The following is a 22,594-nucleotide window of genomic DNA, read 5'->3' on the forward strand; positions in this document are numbered from 1 at the left end:
CAGTGTACATTAGCACATTGGATTCTAAACAGAGACTCACATTTGCCCCCCAGGAAATCCATCCATGAGACCATATGCTCAGCCACACACTCCCAAAATGTAACCCCTCCCCATTTAAAAGCTTCTAGTTTCACGCTTTTTCTTATCCAGGCCTTTAAATGAGACTACGAAATCTGAGCCCAGTGTCCAGCCACAAATATTGTGATGAAATCCAAAATGGTAGGCCTGGAAAAAGACAAATGGAAGAGGCGAGGGGTGACTACTCTGATCCACCCCATCTCCAGAGGGGTTTAGGCAGAGGCCAGGACATCGAGTAGAGGCCTTTGGGCCCGCCCAGTGCAACCTCCTTGCCAGGGTGCCTACAGCTTGTACTCAGTCTGCAAACATTTTCGGTCAGCATGATTTTTTGAATTTATTTCAATTTATTTTTAGTTTATGTATTAAAATATATTTCATTTTTTAATTGACAAGGGTGATTCATATGAAACTTTAAAACTATACAAAAAACCAGTCCCGTGAGCGGGAACCGAGCGAGTTTACCGGGCTGGGGTGGCCGAGGTGACCACAGCGAGCTTGGCGGCGGCGTCAACCGCCAGGGCTTCCTCTTCGAGATGTTCAGCCTGCTCTTTAGTTATGCCAACCTGGAACCTTCTGAGCTGCACACACAGGGAAGGAGAGGGAGAAGAAAAATAAATTAAAAAGGAGATTATTTCGTTTTCTGAATTAAGTCACCAGAAGTCTAACCTAAAATGTAGGCGGTTTGTTTTTGTTTTTTGGAAACCTGGGAATAGCAGAGTGAGTTATTATTAATTTTTGGAAACCCTTGATTGCTGAACAAAACCCTAAACAATAGGGTTTTTACACCTAGACCTGCGGTGTTGATTTTTTTAATATTTATTCGTTTACAAACCCTCGATTGTTCAAAGGACGCCATCTTAAAACTAAAGGGTTTGAGAAAGGTGGTTGGTTTCCGGAAAGGTATGCTTAATTTGAGTTCGTAAGGAAAGGCCCTGAAAACGTGCGGCTCCAGTTTGTAAGGAAAGGCCCTGAAAACGTGCGGCTCCAGTTTGTAAAGAAAGGCCCTGAAAACCTGCGGCTTCCCCAGTTCCACCGCAGCAGCCCCTGGAGAAGGCAGGGATTTCTGCTAGTGAAGAGCAGGCGTTTAGGCGGGAGAGGCCGCGGTCTCGCATCTTCCTCCCCCAGTTTCTGGGGTGCTGAGGTGGAGAATCTGCTTGTTAGACTAATCGGGCTTGGCCCCCATCCAGGACACCTTCTCTCCGGAGGCAAAAACTAGACCCTGAGGGCCGCCTCCCCGCCCCCTACACACCTGCAGTGCTGCGAGCCTCACAGGTGGGGGATCCCACAGTCCCAGAGGTTGGGACTGGGGGCGGGTGTTCAGAGCAGGAGCGTCCTCTTTGCCCAGATGCAGATAGCGGCACCCAACACCCGCTGCTGCTCTTCCTCACCTGCCTATTGCCTCAGGACAGCCCCATGTGTAAGATCTGGGGGAATTTTTACTACAAAAGACCGGCAGAGCTCTTAAGCAAAATGTGGAGGTTCCAGAGAACACCCCGGTTCTAGCTGGACCTCGGTGGCTTCTCCACCCTGAATTCTTGCACCCCAAATCTCACCCCGTCTCAGATTGGGGTTTCCCTAAAAAAAGAAGGGGAAGAAAAGAAGATGGCGACTGAGAAAAGGGTGGCTGGTGGAGCAGCCATGAAGAAATGCAATAAATTCCTTGTTGTTTTATGAAAATTTACAACTTTGTGATAGAAGTTTATGAGTGGTTGAATCCAGCGATTGGCCGGCGCCGGTCATGTGGCCGGGCGATCGTGAACATGAACTTTTTATCATTTCCCTGGTGGTTATAATGCAGCATTCTTTTGGACACCACACCTAGGTCGGAGCACCGCCGTCCTTCAGGGCTCCAGCCTCTTGATATTTTTATACCTCAATATCAGTTCGATACAGCAAAAGAGAGAGGGAGAGGAAGAGAGAGGGGGGAGAGGAGAGAAGAGTGAGTGAGTGAGAGAGGGAAGGAGGGGAGGGAATTACACAAAAGAGAGAACCAAAAATAATTTTGATTCCTAAATTAATTTGCTCGCTGATCTGGGATTTTTAGTCATCATGAAGGGTCAATGGACAATCTGCCCAGGACTGAAGCCTGATACAATTTTTCAAAGCCAGAACTTACTCCATTTTCTATGCAAATATCAGAAAAGCGAAACAACCTTTCTCTCAAGTCTGAGAGGGGGAAACGACGGCTCTCAGGTTGGGACAATATTATCTGGAAGCTGAAGAAGAAACCGAACGCTCCCTTTTCCCTCCCTCCCCACCCATTTGAATCCGGAGGAAGAAAATAATAACCCAAGTTCTGCAAAGGTAAGAGAGATTCTACAATTCTTATTCTTTTGCATCGTTTTTTGCAGGGGGTGGGGCTTAGGTTTTTCTCCCCCTCCCCCACCCCAAGACCGGGTTGAACCCCATCTCTGGGCGCTGCTGTGAGGAGCTTCCCAGGAAATTCTGTGGTGAAGAGAGGGGTGGCTGCTTCCTGGAGGGGGAGCCGCTGCAGGGAAGATGGGGGGAGGAGGGACGGGAAGGGGCCTCGGAGGCCAGTTTTACGTTGCCTTTTTAGCTGGGAGAGAGCCTCAGCGAGGGGGCTGAGGAAGAGAGGGTGGGGGTGTCTGGGCTGCAGCCGAGCTGACCAGTCGCCCTGGCCGTGGTGAGTTTGTGCTCACCTCCCTCCATCTCTCCCTGCTCCCGGCCTCCCCCGGCTGCCCCCGCGCGGTTCTCTTGCCCAGTGTGGGTAGCGGCGATTTCCCGGCTGCATTGGCACGAGGGGCGGTGGCGCTGAGGGACATCTTGGTCTCAGTAGGGCCTGGAATCTCTGCAGAGGCCAGCCGAGGGCAAGGAGGCGGCTAGAGTGACATAAAAAGAACAATTCACAGAGAAATGTTCGCAACCTTCCTTCGGAGACATTTCTGAAATTAGAGTGGTGTGGGTGAAGGAACCCAAAGCCAGGGAGACTCCCCAGGAAGCTAGCCGAAGACTGCCCAGGTCTCTTGCCACCCCTGCCGCCCGAGGGAGCCTCATCGGCAGGGAGAGAGTTTTGTGGTTTTAATGCGGTAGGTTAAAGTCTGTTGGTCTATGTGCGATAGATTCTGTTGCTTGTGTTTTATTGGTATAAAGGATGTGTGGATTTTGGTGGAGAAAATTGCATATCTGCTATGGAAACATTTTAAACTTTCCTGGATTCAAATGTGGTGGTTGTGAAATGGTTTTAGCATGCTGTTTCAGGCTTATACACAAGAAGAAATTTGGCGGGCGTGGGGGGCGAGGAATACAAAACGAAAAGGAAACCTGTCTAGAGAATCCTATGGTGTGTGGTGAAAAAGCCTCCGGAGACTGAGTTCAGTGCTAAATCCTGTCTCTCACACCCAATTTTGGTTCCCAGCTTTCTGGGGGGAGGGGGAGGAGGAAGATCTGCTGAATGAGACAGATTCTTAAAGAAGCGCTCATAGGGTTCAGGCCCGATGGTGAGGGCTAAGAAATGGGGTGAGGGGTCTCTAGGGAAGCTACACGCAGAGAGATAAGTCACTTTGGGCATGGACAGGAGGCATTTTGATTAAGTTTGGTTAGCATGAACAGAGATTGACTGCCTTTCTGTTTTTTAAAAGCCTGTGCGGGTCAGGCTTCTGGTTGTCTAGGATTTTAGCATGCAGGGTAAGTGAGTGGCTACACTGGCCTCCTTAGCTATTAGGAAAGGCAAACTCAGCCACTTGTGGCACAGCGCTGGGGCTCCCTGGGGGGCCAGCTAAACAGCTCTAGACACGGGCCTGTACTGGGCTCGCTGAGACACATTGGCTTCTTAGCCAGAGGAATTAAATCGCTAGCATGTGGGACGCTCGGACCCTATTCGCGACGGGAAAATCCCCCCCAAACCCACTCAAAGTAAAGGTCTCCTTTCCCCCTTAGTCTTGGTGTATTATAAATCGTCCCTTAGACAATTCCCTCTGACCCAAATTATGCAGTTTGCTGCCATCTACCGTCCGTTCGGGGACAGGCGGCTCCGGCACAGCTAGCCTCTTGATGCTCCCCGAGCCCTGTGGGTTTGTTTGGAGCCTCGACGCGGTTCGGTTCGGTGGGATTCTGGCCCGTGCTGATGCTCTCTACTGTGTCTTAGTCTCCGGGTGTAGATTAGACAACGGAATGGGTCTTTTGTCGCATTATCCTCAGCCTTTTCTCAGTCTGCAGACCTGCACTCATCCCAGCCACAAACCTGGAGGCTGGCAGAGGAAGAGGAGTAGTAATACTGTAACCCACGGACAGGAGGTACTGAACCAAAGGGCTGAGAGTTCAGACCCACGACCCCCATCACCACCTAAAACGCAAGACACGATTGTGCCTCTGGAGAGATGTGGGGCCAAAATCTGCTCAAGGTTTATTTAGTTTTCTTCTCAGCCAAAGGAGGGGGACCGGTCAAGGGAGGCGCCGACCAGGCAGTTCCGCTCGGTTGTTAAAAGACAAACCCAGTCTGTATTCTTCCAGTTGGTTTGTGGGTCTTGCCAATTCCTAAGCTGGTGAGTCTGTGCTGAAGGAGTTGAAATGAGTTTTCTGGAAGCTGTTGGTGTCTGCAAGTGAGTGTTGGTCCCCTCCCCCATTCTCTATCGTGTCAAGCGAAATCGACGCCAAAAAATTTTTGCTTTGGTGGAAAATCGAGAGTGAGGGGAAATCATTAAAAAACCAAAACCTCTCTAATTTCCGTTCCTGTGGGACCCCTCAACCAGGTTAACGGAACCGCTTTCCCAGAAGGGGGTGGTGAGGGCTGGGTGCGCGCCTCTGCCTCAGCGTTGGAGTCTCGGCCCCTGTCTCACCGGTTACTGATTAGCTCGGGCTTTCAAGCTTCAAGAGGAAGCTCTGGCTATCCCTTTCAAGGTGCGGTGGCCCGGGTTCCTGGGCGGGGACTCCAGGAAATTGCCTGCCATGTCAGGCTGGCCAAGGTGTCAGTAAGGTCTGGTTGAGAACTGAGGCTGTGTAGTGTTGGGGGCACACACACACACACCTCCCGCCACAGCCTGGCGCCCTAGACGACTCTGGAGTCTGTGCCTCTCTCTGGAGCAGATCTTTAAGCTTTTTTCTTCCGTTTAAGAGAGTGACTTTCTAGTGGCTGGAAGGCCAGCTTAGTGAGTCGCTCTGCGGGAGGCCCCGAGGGATCTGGCTGGAAGGTCTGGGGCCCTCCCGAATTTTTTTTTCTTTTGGGCAATCAGAAGGAAACATAGGGAGGGGAAGTCAAGCTACCAGAGGCTTGAAACACTTCGGGGCTCTTAGGGTAAGGGTGAATTGACAGTAGAGAGAAGCCTCGCCCACTCCTAGAAGATCAGGGAGGATGCCGCTCATTTGCATAATGGAAATGAGGTCTTTGTACCTGGATTTGGACCAGTAGATTTTAGGAGCCTCTTTACTGTTTATGGGAACCACCACATAACACTGGGCAACATTTCAGACAACCAGGATCCAGGGGGAGAATTGGGTTTGAGAGATTTTCATCCACCCCACCCCAGGTAAAGTTGGGTGTGGGTTAGGGGAAGGCACCTACTATCCAAGGAGCTGGGGGTGGGGGAGGCTTTGTATCTTAGAGGAAATAGGAAGCCTATCTATTGCCTCACCTCCTCCTCATACAGGCAAATGCCATTCCTAAGATCATCACCTTCTGGAGATTTTCACTCCTGAGCTGAGCATGACTTAGGCAACATTTCTCTGGGAGCTGGAATGTTCGTGCTTACCCACGGGACTGCAAACTCAAAGCAGAGAAAAGCACAATTATAAATCTTGCCTATGGGGTATCAGGGCAATCCCTGTGCTGTATACTCTAGACTTGGTATATATATATTTACATCCCTCCCTTAGTGCGTTAAGGGGGCAATAACCCTAATGGAGAACTGGCTGATGCCTGCTGTGTATTTACATATTTCCCGGTGGAGACAGACAAACTGAGGTGGATGGAACCACAGACAGATCAGTAGAGATCTGGCTCCAGAAACCAGGCTGTCTCTGGCCCAGCTCTGCCTGTCTGCTCTTTTTCCCAAACAAACGGATCAGATGAATAAACGCTCATAAATACCTCTGGGCTTAGATAAGAGCGATGAGGCGCTATTTCCTTTCATGCCCGACTCCAGGCGCCCTGGCCCTGCCCATAGTGGCTCCATCTCCAGACAGGCAACCTGCAGAGGTGAGGTTAATTTGGGGCTGCTACTCTAAAGGATAAAGCAATTATTTTCCTGCTTCTATCACAGGAGAAGGCCTTCTCTCACCTTTTTAATTTTTTTAACATGGGCAATTATACCATCTTTCCTATGATGAGGACATTGTGGCTAGGGAAAGGGCTGAGGCCCAAGGCCCAGCCTCCGATGCAAGATGGGGGTGGGGGTGTAAATGTTCTTTGGCATCCTAATCCCTTGCTGAAACAGCCCCTACTCCTCTCTCAGTATGGGCCCAGCTACTTCTAGATTGGTGCATTTCTGCTTTCTCCATCATTAGTAGGTCTGAGATCCTTTGACAATCCCCCCACCATGGATTAAGGCTAAGAGAGACAGACTCCCAGGGATGCTCATTGTGCCACAAAGGGACAGCCTATCAGTTGCTTTGAGTTCAAAGAGCTCCAGAGGCCACTTTGCAGCCAAATAAATCCTCATTCTTGATCACCCATCCTCAGCCCTTTCCTTTATCAATACGCAGAGATGGGCCACAAAAAGGAGCCTAAAGAACAATGCAGAGGTGGGTCTGCCTGGCCTGACCCAACAGCATCTTACGCCGAGTCCTCCTACATTCAGGTTGGATGGACGGATGTTGTTATTCTTAGCTGTCTAGTCTGTGTGTGCATATAAGAATGTCAGGAATATACTGCATTCGCCAGCTTGAGAGAGGAAGACAGCAGGAGAGCGTAGGTGTAGTCTTCTACTCCCAAGTTCTCACAGCAGCAAAGCAGGTGATACAAGCATGAGGCATGGGAGGGAGACTGGAGAGTGGCTGAGAGGCAGACAGAAGGCTTGTGGGAATCCAGAGAGCTAGAGCGGGTATGCCAGGTGAGGACTGAAAGATGGTTAAGATGGTTACTGAGTCCCCAGGAGGACCTAGCAGCCTTCCTCCTTACAAAACTAAATCTAAGCCATGCCTTGGGATTGGATTTCAAAAGGAATTGAAGGTTCTTTTCAACAGGCTCTCACCTGCAATATGAGGATCTGAAGACTCCTTTGTTTTTTGTTTTTGCTTTTTCCAAAATAAGATTTCTCTGAGTAATCCTGGCTATCCTGGAACTCAGTTGTAGACCAGGCTGGTCTCAAAACAAGGAAATCCTCCTATCTCTGCCTCCCAAGTGGTGGGATTAAAGGCCTGTGTGCCATGACTGCTCATATTTCTAAGAGGACAATTCTTCCCTGTATCTAGATTTACTGGGACATCTTTACTCTAAAGGTCTGTAGCCAGGGGTTATTCTTACATCATTTTGGAGTGAGAGGTGAGGATGGATTGAGTAGAGACAGAGTGAGAGCTGGAAGCAGGACAGAGAGGCAGACAAATGCAGTGACATAGACGGGGTGCATCCTACCCCTTCATGCTACATCACCAATTTAGGGACTGTTAGTTTCTTTCTGCGGCCCCATTCCCAGTCAAGACTGCAATCAGGCTGAGCTGAGCTGAGCTGTCTTGGGCTTAAGGACCGGCTTGCCAGAAGCTACTCTCCTACTGGAGCAGCCAGAGGGAGAAGCTTGGGCTCACATACCCCTGGCATTTCTTCTGGGTCCTCTAGGCAAAGGGATCTGGCTTGCCCCCTCTAACCTTGAGAGTTGTGTAGAAGCAGGGAAGCTTGAAAGGGGGAAAGTAGAAGCTTGAAAGGGAGAAAGACAGACCCGATAAAGAGGACAAACGATTTTCCAAACCTGTAAAGGAGGATGTTTCTTCTTTCCCTGTTTCTAAAATGAAGCAAATTAGCGGACAACTCTGTTTCCCCCTTGCTAGTACAAAACCCTAGAAACAGATCTTGTCTCTTCATTCTCTCTCAACGAGATTCGTGGGCATTTACCCAGTCCTCCCTTAAGGGACCGGGCCCATGCAATGCAGGGGTTAACTTTTCTGAAAACACAATTAACTTTTCCCTATTCCTGCGTGGGGTAGGGGGAGGGGTATATTTATTTCATCACTGGGGAATGGGGTGATTTCCATCCAAATGTTTCCTCCTCCCTCAAAAGCACAGACGCCTCTTTCGCAGATCCTACGTAGGTGAGAGAGAGAGAGAGAGAGAGAGAGAGAGAGAGAGAGAGAGAGAGAGAGAGAGAGAGAGAGAGAGAGAGAGAGAGAGGAGGGGGAAAAGGTTGATAGGTTTCTGCGCGGTCCCTCGTGCAGGCTGCGCTCCTCCTGGGTGCTATTTGACAATTCCTGCCTCTGCCATTGGTCAGTGTTGGATCAGATGGTTGTATTTCCTTCTGGCCCTCACTGGCACCTCGCCATCCCCCCTCAGCTAAAACCCAATCTCGGCTATACTACTAATAGGCGCAGCGCTCGGACTATAAAACACAACAAATCATAAACCCGGTGGAGCAGCAGCGGCCTCGCGCGCCTCCCCTCCCGATGAGTTCCTATTTCGTGAACTCCACCTTCCCCGTCACTCTGGCCAGCGGGCAGGAGTCCTTCCTGGGCCAGCTGCCGCTCTACTCGTCGGGCTATGCGGACCCGCTGCGGCACTACCCCGCGCCGTACGGGCCGGGACCGGGCCAGGACAAGGGCTTTGCGGCGTCTTCCTATTACCCGCCAGCCGGCGGCGGCTACGGCCGGGCGGCGCCCTGCGACTACGGGCCGGCGCCTGCCTTCTACCGGGAGAAGGACGCGGCCTGCGCCCTCTCCGGCGCCGACGAGCCTCCCCCGTTCCATCCCGAGCCGCGGAAGTCCGACTGCGCACAGGACAAGAGCGTGTTCGGAGAAACCGAGGAGCAGAAGTGCTCCACGCCTGTCTACCCGTGGATGCAACGCATGAATTCGTGCAACAGTGAGTGAGACTTCCCGCTGTCCCGCGGGCCCCCTTGCAAGAAGGCAGAGCTAGAGTTCCCCTCTCCCACCCCACCCCATTCTCCCTCTGGGAACTAGGTGGGCATCTCAGGAGATAGGGCAAGATTGGGTCCCTGCCTCCAGATCAGTTTTCTTGCCCGCAGAAGTTGCAAAGTTTGCAAAGTCCCAGCTGCACAGTAAGGCAGGGGGAGTAAGTGGGCTCACCGAGAGAGTTAGGCCAGAGCCAGGATTGGTGATCAGGAAGAGGACTGGGGACTCAGTCTCTGGTTTTGCTTTTCACAGTGTCCTCCCCATCTCCTATCTGGATCAGCCCGGGTCCCCCCACCCAAAGACCACTCCATTAAAAACAAGAGTGTGTCATGGGGAGGGGTGGATGACACCGCCGGCAAGGGCAAGCTTCCTGGGTCCTGGACTGTATTTCTCTGGGACTGGAGGTGGTGGTAGAGACTGGGGAGCGATCAGACACCGGAAAGGGGTGGTAATCTGGGGAAGGAGGACTAAGAGGAGAGAGGGAGGGGGAGAGGGACAAACCGGCGCCTGGGTCTCAGGTTGGATTATTTGTCGGTTTCAAGTCCCAACTGATGTCCATTAGCCGGACACGAAAGTGAGGAGTCGTTAATGCGGACTATGGATCGATCCATGTCAGTATGGATTAAGGGCCAGAATCTATCATCGAGTAGGGTAGGAGGGAGAGCTGGATGGACAGAAAGGAAAGGCGAGGAAAGATGCAGCTAGTAGGAGACACACCTGGGCAGCCCCTCCCCCTAAGCTCAGGTGGGAGTCCAACTGACCCTCCCCTCCCCCACCAAAAGTCTAGACAGAAAGAAAGCACAGGCCTAGGAGTCCAGGAGGGAATCTGGAGGGGGCGCTGGAGGAGTGGGAAAGGGGGACCAGGGAATGGGAGAAGGGAAGGAGGACCAGCTAGCATTACGTTTGAGGGCTGAGTGGGGGAGGGGGCTGTGGGCTTGGTGTGGTGACCCCAGGCCTCAGTTTCTCCTCTCTGTGTAACAGGTTCCTCTTTTGGGCCCAGCGGTAGGCGAGGCCGCCAGACATACACTCGCTACCAGACCCTGGAACTGGAGAAGGAGTTTCACTACAATCGCTACCTGACCCGGCGGCGGCGCATCGAGATCGCGCACGCCCTGTGCCTGACCGAGCGGCAGATCAAGATCTGGTTTCAGAACCGGCGCATGAAGTGGAAAAAGGAGAGCAAACTGCTCAGCGCGTCTCAGCTCAGTGCGGAGGAGGAGGAAGAAAAACCAGCCGAGTGAAGGTGCTGCAAAGGGAGGGGGGACACGAAGGGAGAGGCCTGTGGGGGAACCGAGGGCACACGAAAGCCCCAGAAGGCTCTGCGGTCTGGGGAGTCTGGGGACTTGCTCTCCAGCGCATGACTGGCGGGGCCCAGCGCTCTCCAGGACGTCCCCGCCCGCAGAGCTCTTCCTGGGCGCTTGGAGGCTGCCTACCCAGCCCCCCAGGGCCTCCTCCCTCCCCGAAGAACCCACCTTGGCCTCATCAGGCTCCCTGGTGAGAACTGAGAATCGGACTCACTTGATGTCTCCTGGAAGCAGAGCAGAATGCTCTTGTCCTTGTCGAGTCTCATTTCGTCCATGTCCCCCGTGCACGGTTCAATGGTAGATTCGCTGTCCCTCAGCAGGGACTTGAAAAACTCCCTTACCCCAGACTTGTCTCTCCTACCCCCTCCCGAAAGCCACTGGAAGGAGCACATACTACCTAGAAGTAAGAAGAGGAGCCTCAGAAGAAACAAAGTTCTATTTTATTAATTTTCTATGTGTTGTGTTTGTAGTCTTGTTTTAGCTCTGGACGTGAAATACTTCGGTAATAATATTAATATTATTAATAATGATTATGATGATGATAATAATAATAATAATAAAGATGTGAAAACTCGCAGCTCAGTCACATCCAATCCTTCCCTGCCATTTTTCTCCCTCCATAGCCCCAGCCACCCTGTCACCCCTGAGCCTGAACAGCAAAGGCAAGAACCATGGCCCGCCTCAGGGCCTTTCCAGCTGCCAGACTCAATTCGGAGTTACTGTTGAGATAAAAGCGGGGGTCAAAAGCAGAGGCTCGGGTCCTCCCTGGCCCCAGCGTCGGTGGTGCTTCGCTTGTGCTAAATTCACAATTGCCTCTCCCATTCAGACTTGAGGGATGGAGAGAAGCCCTTTCCCTCTTGTTCTCTAAGCTTGCCCTGGGTTGTGAGCTGTGTCACTTGAGGCCTAGTCCGGAGCCCTAGAGACACAGAGCTGGGCAGGCCTGGGCGCCTTTGCCTTTAGAGCGGTTTTCGGTCCTCTGCGAGCCAAGGGCCCTGGCCTTTGGCCGGCCCACATGGCTGTCTCTGCCGGCCTTGGCCCTCGGCTCCCTCGGCCTATTGCTCCAGAGACTGAAAAATGAGGCTACTGGGCATCTCTCCACACTTCGTCTACAGGCTCCAGGGTGCCCCTTCCCGTGTTAAGTAGGAGCTCGGTGGCAAGGAAGAGAATGAGAACCCGGGAGCAGGAGGCCACAAGGACCGGACTCTGTCTGGCTCTTCGGAGACCTGAGGACAGGGGGCCAGGTGATGGGGCATTTGGTCTCATCTTATCCACCCAAAATGGCTTATCCTCTCTCTGCTCTCATCCTCACCCAAGTCACAGGCTTCAGAAACCGTTTTCTTTTCTTCCTCCTCCCTCTCTCCTTTTTTTAAAAAATTATTTTTAAAGAAAATAGCTGAATGGCAGAAGGGGCCCAGCTGCGGAGATCTTTGGCTGCCCAGCGGGCTCAGCAAGGGGCCGCCGGTCTCCCGAACATCTTCCCGGGAAGGCTGTAAGGCGTAAGGCGGATGTGCAAATTCAAATTCTCCAACTGCTAACCACCAGCAACACAAGGCTTCGGACCTGTCCTCCGAATGCGATAGCTGGCATCTGGCGAGATTGTTAAGGGATTCTGTTTTCACCCCAAACTCTCACACATGAGTTGCCACCCAAATCTGAATCCGCCTGGGCGGTGGCTGCTCTAGGCTTTGCCGCTTAAGGCTGCCTATCGCCGGCTGAGCTCCTCTTCTAGGATCCCTGTCCAGCTTGGTTCCTTGGCCTAGGATGAGAGGTCAAAAGGAGAATTTCAAACTTCCCAGGGGCCCAGGACAACGAAGAGCTCCCCTGCCTCTTACAGCCTGCAGTCCAGCCCTGCGACTCTCTGGTGCTGTGGACCTGCCACTGAAGCCTCGCCAGGAAGGAGGCCTGGCTGAGCTAATGGGAGATAACTCGCAATAATTGTTTTTCACACACAACTTCTAACCCTTCCCCCAATTTCTCACCAACTTGGGCACTGGCTAAGCCTAAGGAGGGAAGGTCAGACAATTAAATCCTTAGTTATACTATCCAGAGTTAAAAATAATAATAATAAATGGTGATAATAATAATGTCAGAGAGAAGGACATAAATAGAGGAAATAACCGCACTCTAACAAAGTGGGCAAAAGACTCAAACCTATCTTCCTAAAGGTTCAACCCTGTGGGTGAGCCGCGGGGCCGGATTTCTTTCTTGCTTGACGGTTGCAGAGTCAGCTGGGAGGCTGCGGACGCCGCCATGGCGGCCTGCGGCCCGCGCTCCCATCAATCGCCGGGAGGTGGCGCGCTCTGCTCAGAGGCCAACGCCAACCTTCTCCCTGTTTCTCCCCCCTTCTCTCTTTCTCCCCCCTCTCTGAGGCTCGCATTGAATCGGCCCTAACGATTCTCGGATCGTCATTATTTGTAACCATAGAGCATGAATTACCTCTTGAGGTCATCAGCGAGAATTTACGACTGGTCAACAAAAGCACGTGATTCCCTAACGCCCCCCCACCCCCCTTCCAACCCCCCCATATTTGGCCGCATACATAGCAAAACGAAGTACAGTGCATCGCTATAATTCATTAATACATCATAAATCGTGAAGCACAGGGTTATAACGACCACGATCCACAAATCAAGCCCTCCAAAATCACCCAAATGAGCTCGTACTTTGTAAACTCCTTCTCGGGGCGTTATCCAAATGGCCCGGACTATCAGTTGCTAAATTATGGCAGTGGCAGCTCTCTGAGCGGCTCTTACAGGGATCCCGCTGCCATGCACACCGGCTCTTACGGCTACAATTACAATGGGATGGATCTCAGCGTCAACCGCTCCTCGGCCTCCTCCAGCCACTTTGGGGCGGTGGGCGAGAGCTCGCGCGCCTTCCCCGCGTCAGCCCAGGAGCCCCGCTTCAGGCAGGCGACGTCCAGCTGCTCCCTGTCCTCGCCCGAGTCCCTGCCCTGCACCAACGGCGACAGCCACGGCGCCAAGCCCGCTGCTTCGTCCCCTTCCGACCAGGCGACCCCAGCCAGCTCCAGCGCCAATTTCACCGAAATAGACGAGGCCAGCGCGTCCTCCGAGCCCGAGGAAACCGCAAGCCAGCTAAGCAGCCCGAGCCTGGCTCGGGCACAGCCAGAGCCCATGGCCACCTCTACAGCCGCGCCCGAGGGGCAGACTCCACAGATATTTCCCTGGATGAGGAAGCTTCACATCAGCCACGGTAATTCTCCATCTCTCTCTCTTTTTTTTTTTTGTCCTCACCGCATCCCTGCCCTGTGTTGGGGGTGGGGGGGTTTGAGGACAGCTTGACTTTACCTCAAATATAGATCCACCCCCCCAAGAGGGAGAAGTGTCCGAAAATGTCCCCACAGCTCCATAGAGAGAGCCAAACAGGGTCTTTTGCTGAGGGTGGGCATTTTAAAAAACAATTTGTTGCCACGCTCAGCTTGGGTTTTATTTACCCAGCCAGTCACCGGCTTTAGGGTGAAAGATGAGATTTGTGTATTGTGGGGAAGGGTCCTGTTTATTACCGAAATTTCGAGACTGCTGGTAGCAAAGGAGGAATGGGCTGTAAACCTGTAAACGGAGCTTTCTAGAGCTAAAGTGAAGCGGTTCTCCTCTCTTTCGGGGCTAAAGGCCCGCCTGAACCAGCCTAGGGTGAGGCACTGGGAAGGAGCAAGAGACAAAGCCGGTAGCTTTCACCATCACCAGAAGTGGGGGCTGCTGGAGAAGGGAGATGAAGAAATACAGGCTGGATGCGGGCACCTGGAGTGAGGAGGATTGGAGCTGCCTCGAGCTGGGTGCTGGGGAAGCCTGGGTCCTGCTCCCCGCCCCCTCCCACTCAGTGCCCCCTCCTTTAACCGGAATAACGTTGCCTCTGGGCTCTTCTCTAACTGCTCTAGATATGACTGGGCCAGACGGAAAAAGGGCCCGGACAGCGTATACTCGCTACCAGACCCTGGAGCTGGAAAAGGAATTCCACTTCAACCGCTACCTGACCAGGCGGCGACGCATCGAGATCGCCCACGCGCTCTGCCTGTCCGAGCGTCAGATCAAAATCTGGTTCCAGAACCGCCGCATGAAGTGGAAGAAAGACAACAAACTGAAAAGTATGAGCCTGGCTACAGCCGGCAGCGCCTTCCAACCATGAGCCCATCCGGAGGAGCCCTGGGCGGCCCAAGAGCCGGCACCACCCCCAGCCCGACCCTTCCGATCCTCCCTGCATTGCCGCTGCCCGCTGGGGACCTGTTCCCACGAGCCTGTCTCGCCCCAGCCTTGTGTTACAGTTTTTCGTTTGGTCTTAGGTCTTCCCATGGCTCCCTCTCTCCTGGACTGGTTATCTTGTTATTATTGTTAATAATAATTATTATTATTTCCCCTCCATGCTCCCCACTTCCCTCGGCTCGCCCCCAATTGCCAGTGTTTCTGAATGTCCTCGTGTCTGTGGGTGCACCCCTTTCCCCAGGGAAAAAGAAAAGAAAAGGAAATTCGCATGTTTAATGTGACTTGCCCTCTCTGTCTGTGTTCTAACTTATTTATAAAAGGATGGTGGCTGCATTTTGAGTTTCAGCTGGAAACTTCCATAAGGGGCAGCAGTTGAGGTTGGATAGTGCTAGGCCCAGCTGAGCTGGCCTGAGAAATGAAGTCTATGATTGTGTCTCTTTTCACCCACCTCATCCTTCCTCAGCTCCCACTCTCCAGGCCTAGGTCTCCCAGTGGCTTGTTGCTGGGGTCAGGGAAGGACCAAAGTGTGGATGTTGAGAAAAGGGGAGGAAAAGGGTGAGAGTTAACCGCCTGCTGCCTGGTAGGCCCCACAGGCCTGGTCTGGGAGTGTCTGGAGTCAGAAATAATCCTCAGTGTAAAGTGTCTTGTGATTTTCTCTGTGAACCTGTGGGTCTGACTAGAAGGCCCAAAGCTTGTAAATATGGGGATAGTCTGGGTCAGGTCAATGACTTTCTCCCTTACCCATTTCGCTTCCGAGACCATTTGTAGTGGGCCAGTGGATGCTGTGCTACCTGTGAAATCTGTCTTTGCCAAGCCTGTCTCGGTGATTAGCTTTTGGTATGTTTGTAGCTTTCCCTCAAATCAAATAAATGTTTCCCCCACTCCATTGCCCTTCTACTTGTCTTTTCTTAGAGGCTCTGCCTCTCTCACCGTTAGGCACAAACCGCCCTGAGACCATTTTCCATAAATCTAGGGCACAGGGAAGAGCAAGCAGGATATCCACTAGAAACCCCTCGAAGCCACCTAGGTCCCTGACTTGGGCCAGGAGACAGGCCTTCATGCCTGGGGCATTGAGATGCCCAGGAACTTCATATGGGCCTTAGCTGAACTCCATCCTGACTTCCCTCCAGCAGAAAAGCCTCTGAAAAAATGCACCAGGAAGAGTTATTTGGGTCAAAGTCCTGAACAGTAAGGCTCCTGGTCTTTTGAGACTGGCAGAGGCCTGCCCAGATGCCCTGTCTCCTGCTCCAAATCCCAATTCAGCTCTGCTACCCAGTAAGGGAAACAAAACAAAACAAAACAGCTCATTTTCAAAGGTTTCCTGACAATGCTTGGCCTTCTCTGCGCTTTTCAAGGGGTCCTTCTCTCCAGGGGTCCCGACTGACCTTCCCCTCTTGGTTAGGGTTCCTCCTGAAAGACCCCTGGTTTCCCCTCCAGCCTGGTTCAGAACCAGGGCCCAGTCTTCCTCCGTTCAGTTCGGCCTCCACCCTGAGCATAAGAGTTAAGTGTGGACACTTACCCAGGCAATCCCTTCCAGCTGGGCCCAACTTCTTACAGGACCTGGGGGAAGGGGGGCCGGTGAGGAGATGGTGAGGGTCTTGGAGGGTGTTTTGGGCCCTCCTTCCCTCTCACCCCATGACTTTGTCCCCCTTTGCCGAAAGCAAACTATCCCAAAAGTCGCTATGACATTTAGATGTCAAATGGATAGGGGTTTTATCTCGAAGTTAGATCGTAAAAATCGCCGAGAAGTCAGACAGATACCCCTCACTGGCTCGAGAAAGTCACGTGAGGTCCATAAAGTTAGTTTTATGGTTTTGGGGAGTTGACACCGCGCGGTATATTTCACATTCTCCAGAATGTTAAGTGACACTTTAACTGCTCACTGTGGTGGGGAAGGGGGCAGAGGTAGGTGAGCGCTCTTCCAGTTTAGAACAGTCGGGAGAGCCCAGGAAGGCAGTGGCCAGAGCCCAGGCCCAGCACTCCACAGTAAGTCGCTTCCAGCTTTCGCTTTCTTACCTTGCAGTTTGGGGGCTTGGAATGGGAGAAGAAAATTTTGTTTTCAGTAGGGCTGTAGGATGATACAGGGGAAACTGAACAGTTCTGAGAAATGGGTGTCTAAAGTGGGGAGCTGGGTTCTTTAAAGCTTCAATGGGAGGAGGTATCTGCTGTTATTCACGGGAGCTGCGGACTCTGTGGAGAAAGGGGGTCATGTGGGATCCATGTTCCTTCAATATCTGAGATGAGGAGCTAAGAATGAGGGGGTGTAAATTGCTGGAATAAACTGCTTGGGTGTGATGGAGGGGTGTTTCTCTGCTGGCTACCTTCAGGTCGATTTTCCCTTAACCCCCAGGAAAGAAATACGAGATTTGTTTGTCTGAGATGTACTGGCAGGCACTTTTACCTGGGTGTGTTTGAGAGGAAGGACCAGGGAAAGGCTGCTGTTGCCCACCTTATCTTTGGATGCTCTCTGGGTTTGGGGTGTCTGACCCTCATAAAAATCATCCCCCTGCACTCCCTATGGTTCCTTCAGGGTTGTCTAGGCGAGGTAGGTAGCTCAGTGCTTTCACACCCAACTTCAGTTTGTTGGTCTCAATTTTATTTCTTTTGCTGGTTTCTAAAAAGGAGCTTGAGTCAAAGTGAGAAGCAGACAGAGGGGGGTTCACAGCTTTTAGTTCCAAGCCTAATTTCTGACCAGGGTGTGAAAGAATAGAGCTTCCGTCTGGGTCTGGAGGACATAGGTAGGTCTAACTAGCCTGTCACTATGCCCAGGAACATAGGTCCTCAAAGAGACTTTCTCTTTCCTCTTCGTTCCCCTTTGGACTCTGAAAGGTCTCTTTGTCTTGTAGCACGGCAAACCAGAGGGACTTCCAAATCTGCCCCCTCCATGGGAACCTTGTTTTCTAAGGAAAAGTCACCCTTCTTCTAAAAGCTAAGATCCTCTTTTGGACCAAATGGATGCCATCCCCCCACCCTCTTAATTAAGATCTCTGGGGCCCATGATTCTGGTGGCCCTACTTTCTAGCTCACTGTCTCTTGGCTCACCAACTCTGGTGGATAATCCCTCATCTAGGACTTGGCATTTTGAGGGGCTTCTGACCTCTGACAAAGAAGGGCCACTGGGCTTCCCTGATTCCCATGAAGGGGGCACCGATGCTCTCTCCGTCTCCTCACTCTGCCCCTTGCTCTTCTCTGTCTTTTTTTTTCTTGCCTTTTTTTTAGCTCACCATTCCTTGCCCACATCCAACTTATAGGTGACCCTCAATGAGCTTTAAGAACAGAGAACAGAGAAAAGAGACCAAGGGCTTGGGATCCTCACCCAGGCATCTCCCTAAGAGCGATGGACATTTATACCCCTTGTAAAGGACACTCCCAAAGGATCAAAGGGTGCCAGCAGCACTTAAAATATGAATCCGCTTTGGAGGTTTGGCTTCTGAAGGCTTCAAAGCAGTGGAAAGAAGTGCAAAGGAGACATGAAACCATAGCATCTACCCTGGGGATTCCAAGAGAATCCTTTCTCCTAGTTTGTTCTGGGCTCCTTCTATCTCTTTCTATATCTTTCCTAGGGCCCTAAAACTCCAGAGAAACAGGTTTGTCCCTGACAAATGTCCTCCCTGCACTTTGCACATCAGTTTTGCAAACTGATAGAATGTTCGAGGCTGACAGCCTTGAGACATCTATGGAACATATTTGAATCAAGTTTTCAAAATGGCAAAGAACAGTCCCAGTAGCACAAGTGCCTACTTTTCCTTCAGAAATAACCACCTTGGAAGGTCTCCTATGACTCTAAGCAGATATCAAAGAAAAAGTCCTAGTGATTTTCCTCTTCTCCCTAGCCTGGCTTTCTCGGATAATCGCTCTGGACTGCAGCCAGGGCAAGTTGGGGAAGAAGAAGAACATGGAAGGGTTTCTGTCTCAGGACCTGTGCTTCCCTGCTTCCTCTCCCTTTTTTCCTCTTTTCCCTCTCTTTCCTCATTCTTCTTCCTCTCTTCTCCCCCCCCCCATTTCCTCTCTGAATATGCTGCTTTACGCTGCCCCCAGATCTCTTCTCTCCTGTGGCTTCCTCTCCCCCCCACATGTCTAGGCCTCAACCTCTGAACCACAAGCCAAGCCAACACCCTCATCTACCCTAGGGGCAGAGCCCAGCTTGGCCACCACTAGGAGAACAATTTGATTTTGTTTTGTTTTATTTGATTGTTTGTTTTGTTTTGTTTCTCTGTGGCCACAGGGATGGGAGGAAGTATAAAGAAGTGTAAACAGGAAAGCCGGCCTAGCCTGGAGTTCCAAGTGCCCATATTTCATCAGCTTCCTCTCCATAACTGCAGCAGGGACACTTAACCCTTCCCTAGCTGTGAGAGGGCAGAACTGGAGAACCAATGGCCAGTTTCCTTCCCGTCTGCTTCTTTTATCCCTGGGATCTGGATGCTGGGAGAGAAGCCAAGGTTTTGAAGCAAAGGAAAAGGCAGAGAGTGCTCAGCACACACCCCCAATTCCAGTGCTTTCCCGGGACTGCTCTCCTCGAATATATGCCTCACAGCCTGGAATCTACCAGGCCAACCTGAGAAGACAGGGCCAAGAAGAATCTCCCTTCCCCCATTTTTAGGAGTAGGCACTACTGGTCACTTTATTCATTTTTGGAGGTTTTTAGAGTAATTGGATTTTGAGGCTGGGATCTGCCCACAGCAGGGTTTATCGATTGCTGCAGCGCAGTTACACATCCATATTAATTAACCCAGACACCACATGGAAACGGAGCTGTTTGGGGAGGGGGAGGGGAGCAATGGGGGCCCTTTAAGGAGACTGGACATTTCTCCCTAAGTGTCCTTGAGGCCCAGATAGGACAGTTGCTTCCCACAAGAATCCTGTGACCCTCCCAAGCTCAGAGTCCCTGGACTTCTCTGCAAGGGTAAGCCTGACTTGGTTGCTGCGATTGGACTCTCCCCACCCCAAATCTCCTAGGGGTAGGTTAGACAACTCCTAATGTCTTCTTTATTCGGGTCTGTCTTCTCAGTCCTCTGATGCTGACTCTGGTGGAGGGTCCCAAAGTCATTCTTTTAGATGAATTAATAGCCCTCCTCACCTTCCTTTCAACTTCCCAAAGGTAGAAGCTTCCTGAAGCTTTTCAGGATTGTTTTTGTTTGGTTGTTTTGGTGTCCCATTTGTTGTTGGTGGTGTTGGTGGTGTTATGGCCTTCCCTTTCCTCCTACCCTTCCCTCCAAAAAGTGATTAAAATCTGTTAAAGGATTTAATTAAGAGAGTTAAATGAAAAGGAAGGAGGCACAAATGAGTTGGGGGGAAAACCCACACCAAAGCTATTCTCAACGATTAAATCGCCATTTTAACAATATAATGGAGTTTGCATCCTGAAAGGGGAAATCAACGCTCATATCTCATCAATAATTCATAGAGTCCGGGATCACGCAGAGGTCAGCAGACAGGATGGGGGGTGCGCAGCGCCGGCCTGGCCTACGTGGGGCTCCAAGCCTCTGCCGAATACATTACCCTGCTGCCAGCGGCCACACTACCACCTCAGCTGCTTGCGGGACAGACGGGTATGCCTACAGGGTTAGGCGACCTTTCCTCCATTCTTTGGACAAATTCATGGAGAGTTCATTGAGTTAGGAGCTCCAAGAGGAGGAAGAAGAGGAAGTGGTCGTCATGGTGGTAGTCGTGGCCATAGTGAATTTAAAGTCCTGGATAGGATCAAATTCCGAGCAATTTGGGAATCTGTCTGCCGCACATAGCGCCTCTCCCCAAGTTTTACTTTCTCTTGATCTCTCTTCTTTCATTTCCTCTCCTTTGTACCTTAGGTTGCTCCTTTCCTGTCTCTCCTCTCTTAATTTACCCTGGAAAAAGCTGTAGTCTCCGAAGCACCTTGCAGCATCTTGCCATTGGCAAAGGTTCCTAGGAATCCAGGCCTCTTCTAGGACCGGGCGAGCACATGGGTGCAGGCTGTCCTGTGGCCTTGGGCCTCAGCGGCTGGGGCTGGCTGCAGTAGCAAACCATGACTTCAGACCCTGGTGGGATAGGATGACTCATCCACTGAGGAATAATTCGTAGGCCTGAGGCTGGCTTGCCTAACCTCCAGATAACCCACTGCCCCTACCCCTAAGTGGAAGGGGGCAGTCTGCTTGGCACCAAGCACTTAACAGACCAGTGGAGGAGGGAGAATGACAGCGTGCGAGGGGTCACCTCTTGGGGGATTTGGAGTCACTTTATGCGCCCACTTTTCTCTTTCTCTGTATAATTCCATCCCCCCCGTCCCTTCTTGCTTTACGACTCCCAAGGCCCCCACGGAAGGGGAAAGGAAACCTTTTCCTGCAACAGATGGGAACCTGAGAGGTGGTATTTGGGCAGATGGGAAACCGAAAGCGCGCTGGCCCACTGCAGGGTTGCTGCGCTGGCCCGGAGGCAGAGGCTGTAACTTCCCGGATCTGCCAGTAGAGTCCGCCTTAGACCAAGTTCACAGCCAGGCTGGGGTCTCTAAGACGCCAGGGAGCTACCGCTCAAGGTGGCCCTGGGCCCCGCTGGGTCTGCATAACTGGAACCCAGCTCTCTTTCCACCCGGAAGGGCCCAGTAGACTCCTCCGATCCCAAGGAAGTCCTACTTCAAGCTTTTTCCATTCTTCACCTTAGAAACACTCTTCTCCAGGTTAGCCTCTCTGCGGTTCCCATAGACCCCTCACTCAGCAATCTCGGCCTCACTCTTCTAGACAGGAATGACCGAGGGTGGGCAGCCAAAAGCTCTTGCTGGCATCTCAAGAGACCTATGAGAACGCAGGAATGGGGTTCGTGCCCTCCAGGAGTTTTGTTTGTTTGTTTGCTGTTTTAATACCTAAGTATCTTATTCCCCAGGTCTAAGGCTCTTTCTTGGGATGGGGGTACAAGGTAGACAAAGCCGGGGAGCAAGAAAGGTGTTTTGTTCTTGGGTTTCTGCAATCCTCACAGCGGAACGAGACCCTGGGCAGTGAGGCCAGTGTTATTGACGGAGGGGTCGCAAAGTTGGAGGGTCAAAAGTTTACGTGCATGCGTGATCCCGTCGGCCCAGGCGTCTAGCGGCGGGGGCGGGGTGGGGGAGGGGGCTGTATGTGTGAGGAGAGAAGAGAGAAGAAGAGAGAGCATGGGATGCTGGAGGTAAGGCAGGCAAGGGAGCTGGGAGATGTGAGCGGTGGAGGCAGCAGGAGTGGGAGAGGGGAAAAGCAGATATCCGGGGGAGGGGAAACTGAGGAAGGAAGGAACTATTCTGCAATCGCTATGAGGCTGCTTGTGGAGAGCTGCACAAAAGACAGAGCTCTGGGGCGTGGCGAATCCTCCACGCAATTTTCTCTCCCAAAGATAACCTTTGAGTCACCATATAAAATTTAATTAAAACCTACCCAGCCGCACACATTTAAAAAATCCAATTACCCACACGTCCTTGCAGGACATTTGGCAGGGCCAAAAGAAGGCTTCCAAGGTGAAGTCTTGATTCTCACCAACACCAGCCCCACCCTCCTTGCCCTCCCCCTTCCCCTGAGGATGTAGTCCTGTTTTCCCAGATCCCTAGTTCCTAGATTAATTCCAGGTACTGGACTTGGAGACTTTGGGCCAATACTAGAGATTTTTAAAATCCCTAATCCTTCCCTTTAAATCCTCGTGCTTAAGAACTAGAACATTGAAAAGTAGTTCTCTCATTCTCTCCCAAGCCTCCATTTGGATATCCATCCTGGTTTCCTCTCTCCCTCTTTGGAAGAGGGAGGACACGTGTGATGGAAAAATACTTAATGATCTCTTGGAGATCTTTGCAACTGCAGTTGAAACAGGCGACCTGAAATGAACCTTCAGTCTATGCATTAAGTTTAGCTCACAAGTAAAATGCTTCCCGGAGACCATGATTATAACACTAAGGTATATGTCTATTTTGGGTCTTTAAATGACTGTTGCATTATGAGATGTCATCACAGTCTCTTCTAAGCATTCCCAATAGGAGGTGCACTGTGGGTGTTGGTC

At 51.6% G+C, this 22,594-nt stretch overlaps 2 protein-coding genes and 1 long non-coding RNA gene across 3 annotated transcripts; 2 read left to right on the forward strand and 1 right to left on the reverse strand.

Annotated features, from left to right (window-relative positions):
* Positions 1-402: 402 nt before the first annotated feature.
* On the reverse strand, positions 403-14,512 carry LOC121141476. The gene is made up of 5 exons (XR_005878409.1): positions 14,379-14,512; positions 5,667-5,798; positions 4,047-4,286; positions 2,739-2,918; positions 403-656 (listed from the first exon to the last, which is right to left on the reverse strand). It is a non-coding gene; the product is annotated as an uncharacterized LOC121141476 (long non-coding RNA).
* Positions 8,349-10,968, forward strand: Hoxb6 (homeobox B6). The gene is made up of 2 exons (XM_005075884.4): positions 8,349-9,037; positions 10,069-10,968. Exons 1-2 carry the CDS (start codon positions 8,623-8,625, stop codon positions 10,326-10,328), a joined length of 675 nt encoding a protein of 224 aa, XP_005075941.1. The 5' UTR covers positions 8,349-8,622; the 3' UTR covers positions 10,329-10,968.
* On the forward strand, positions 11,090-15,494 carry Hoxb5 (homeobox B5). The gene is made up of 2 exons (XM_005075883.4): positions 11,090-13,604; positions 14,287-15,494. The coding sequence occupies exons 1-2, from the start codon at positions 13,043-13,045 to the stop codon at positions 14,532-14,534; spliced, it is 810 nt and encodes a 269-aa protein (XP_005075940.1). The 5' UTR covers positions 11,090-13,042; the 3' UTR covers positions 14,535-15,494.
* Positions 15,495-22,594: the final 7,100 nt, after the last annotated feature.

The sequence above is a fragment of the Mesocricetus auratus genome, unplaced genomic scaffold, assembly GCF_017639785.1.
Source record: "Mesocricetus auratus isolate SY011 unplaced genomic scaffold, BCM_Maur_2.0 Super-Scaffold_100007, whole genome shotgun sequence".
NCBI classification, from domain to species: Eukaryota; Metazoa; Chordata; class Mammalia; order Rodentia; family Cricetidae; genus Mesocricetus; species Mesocricetus auratus.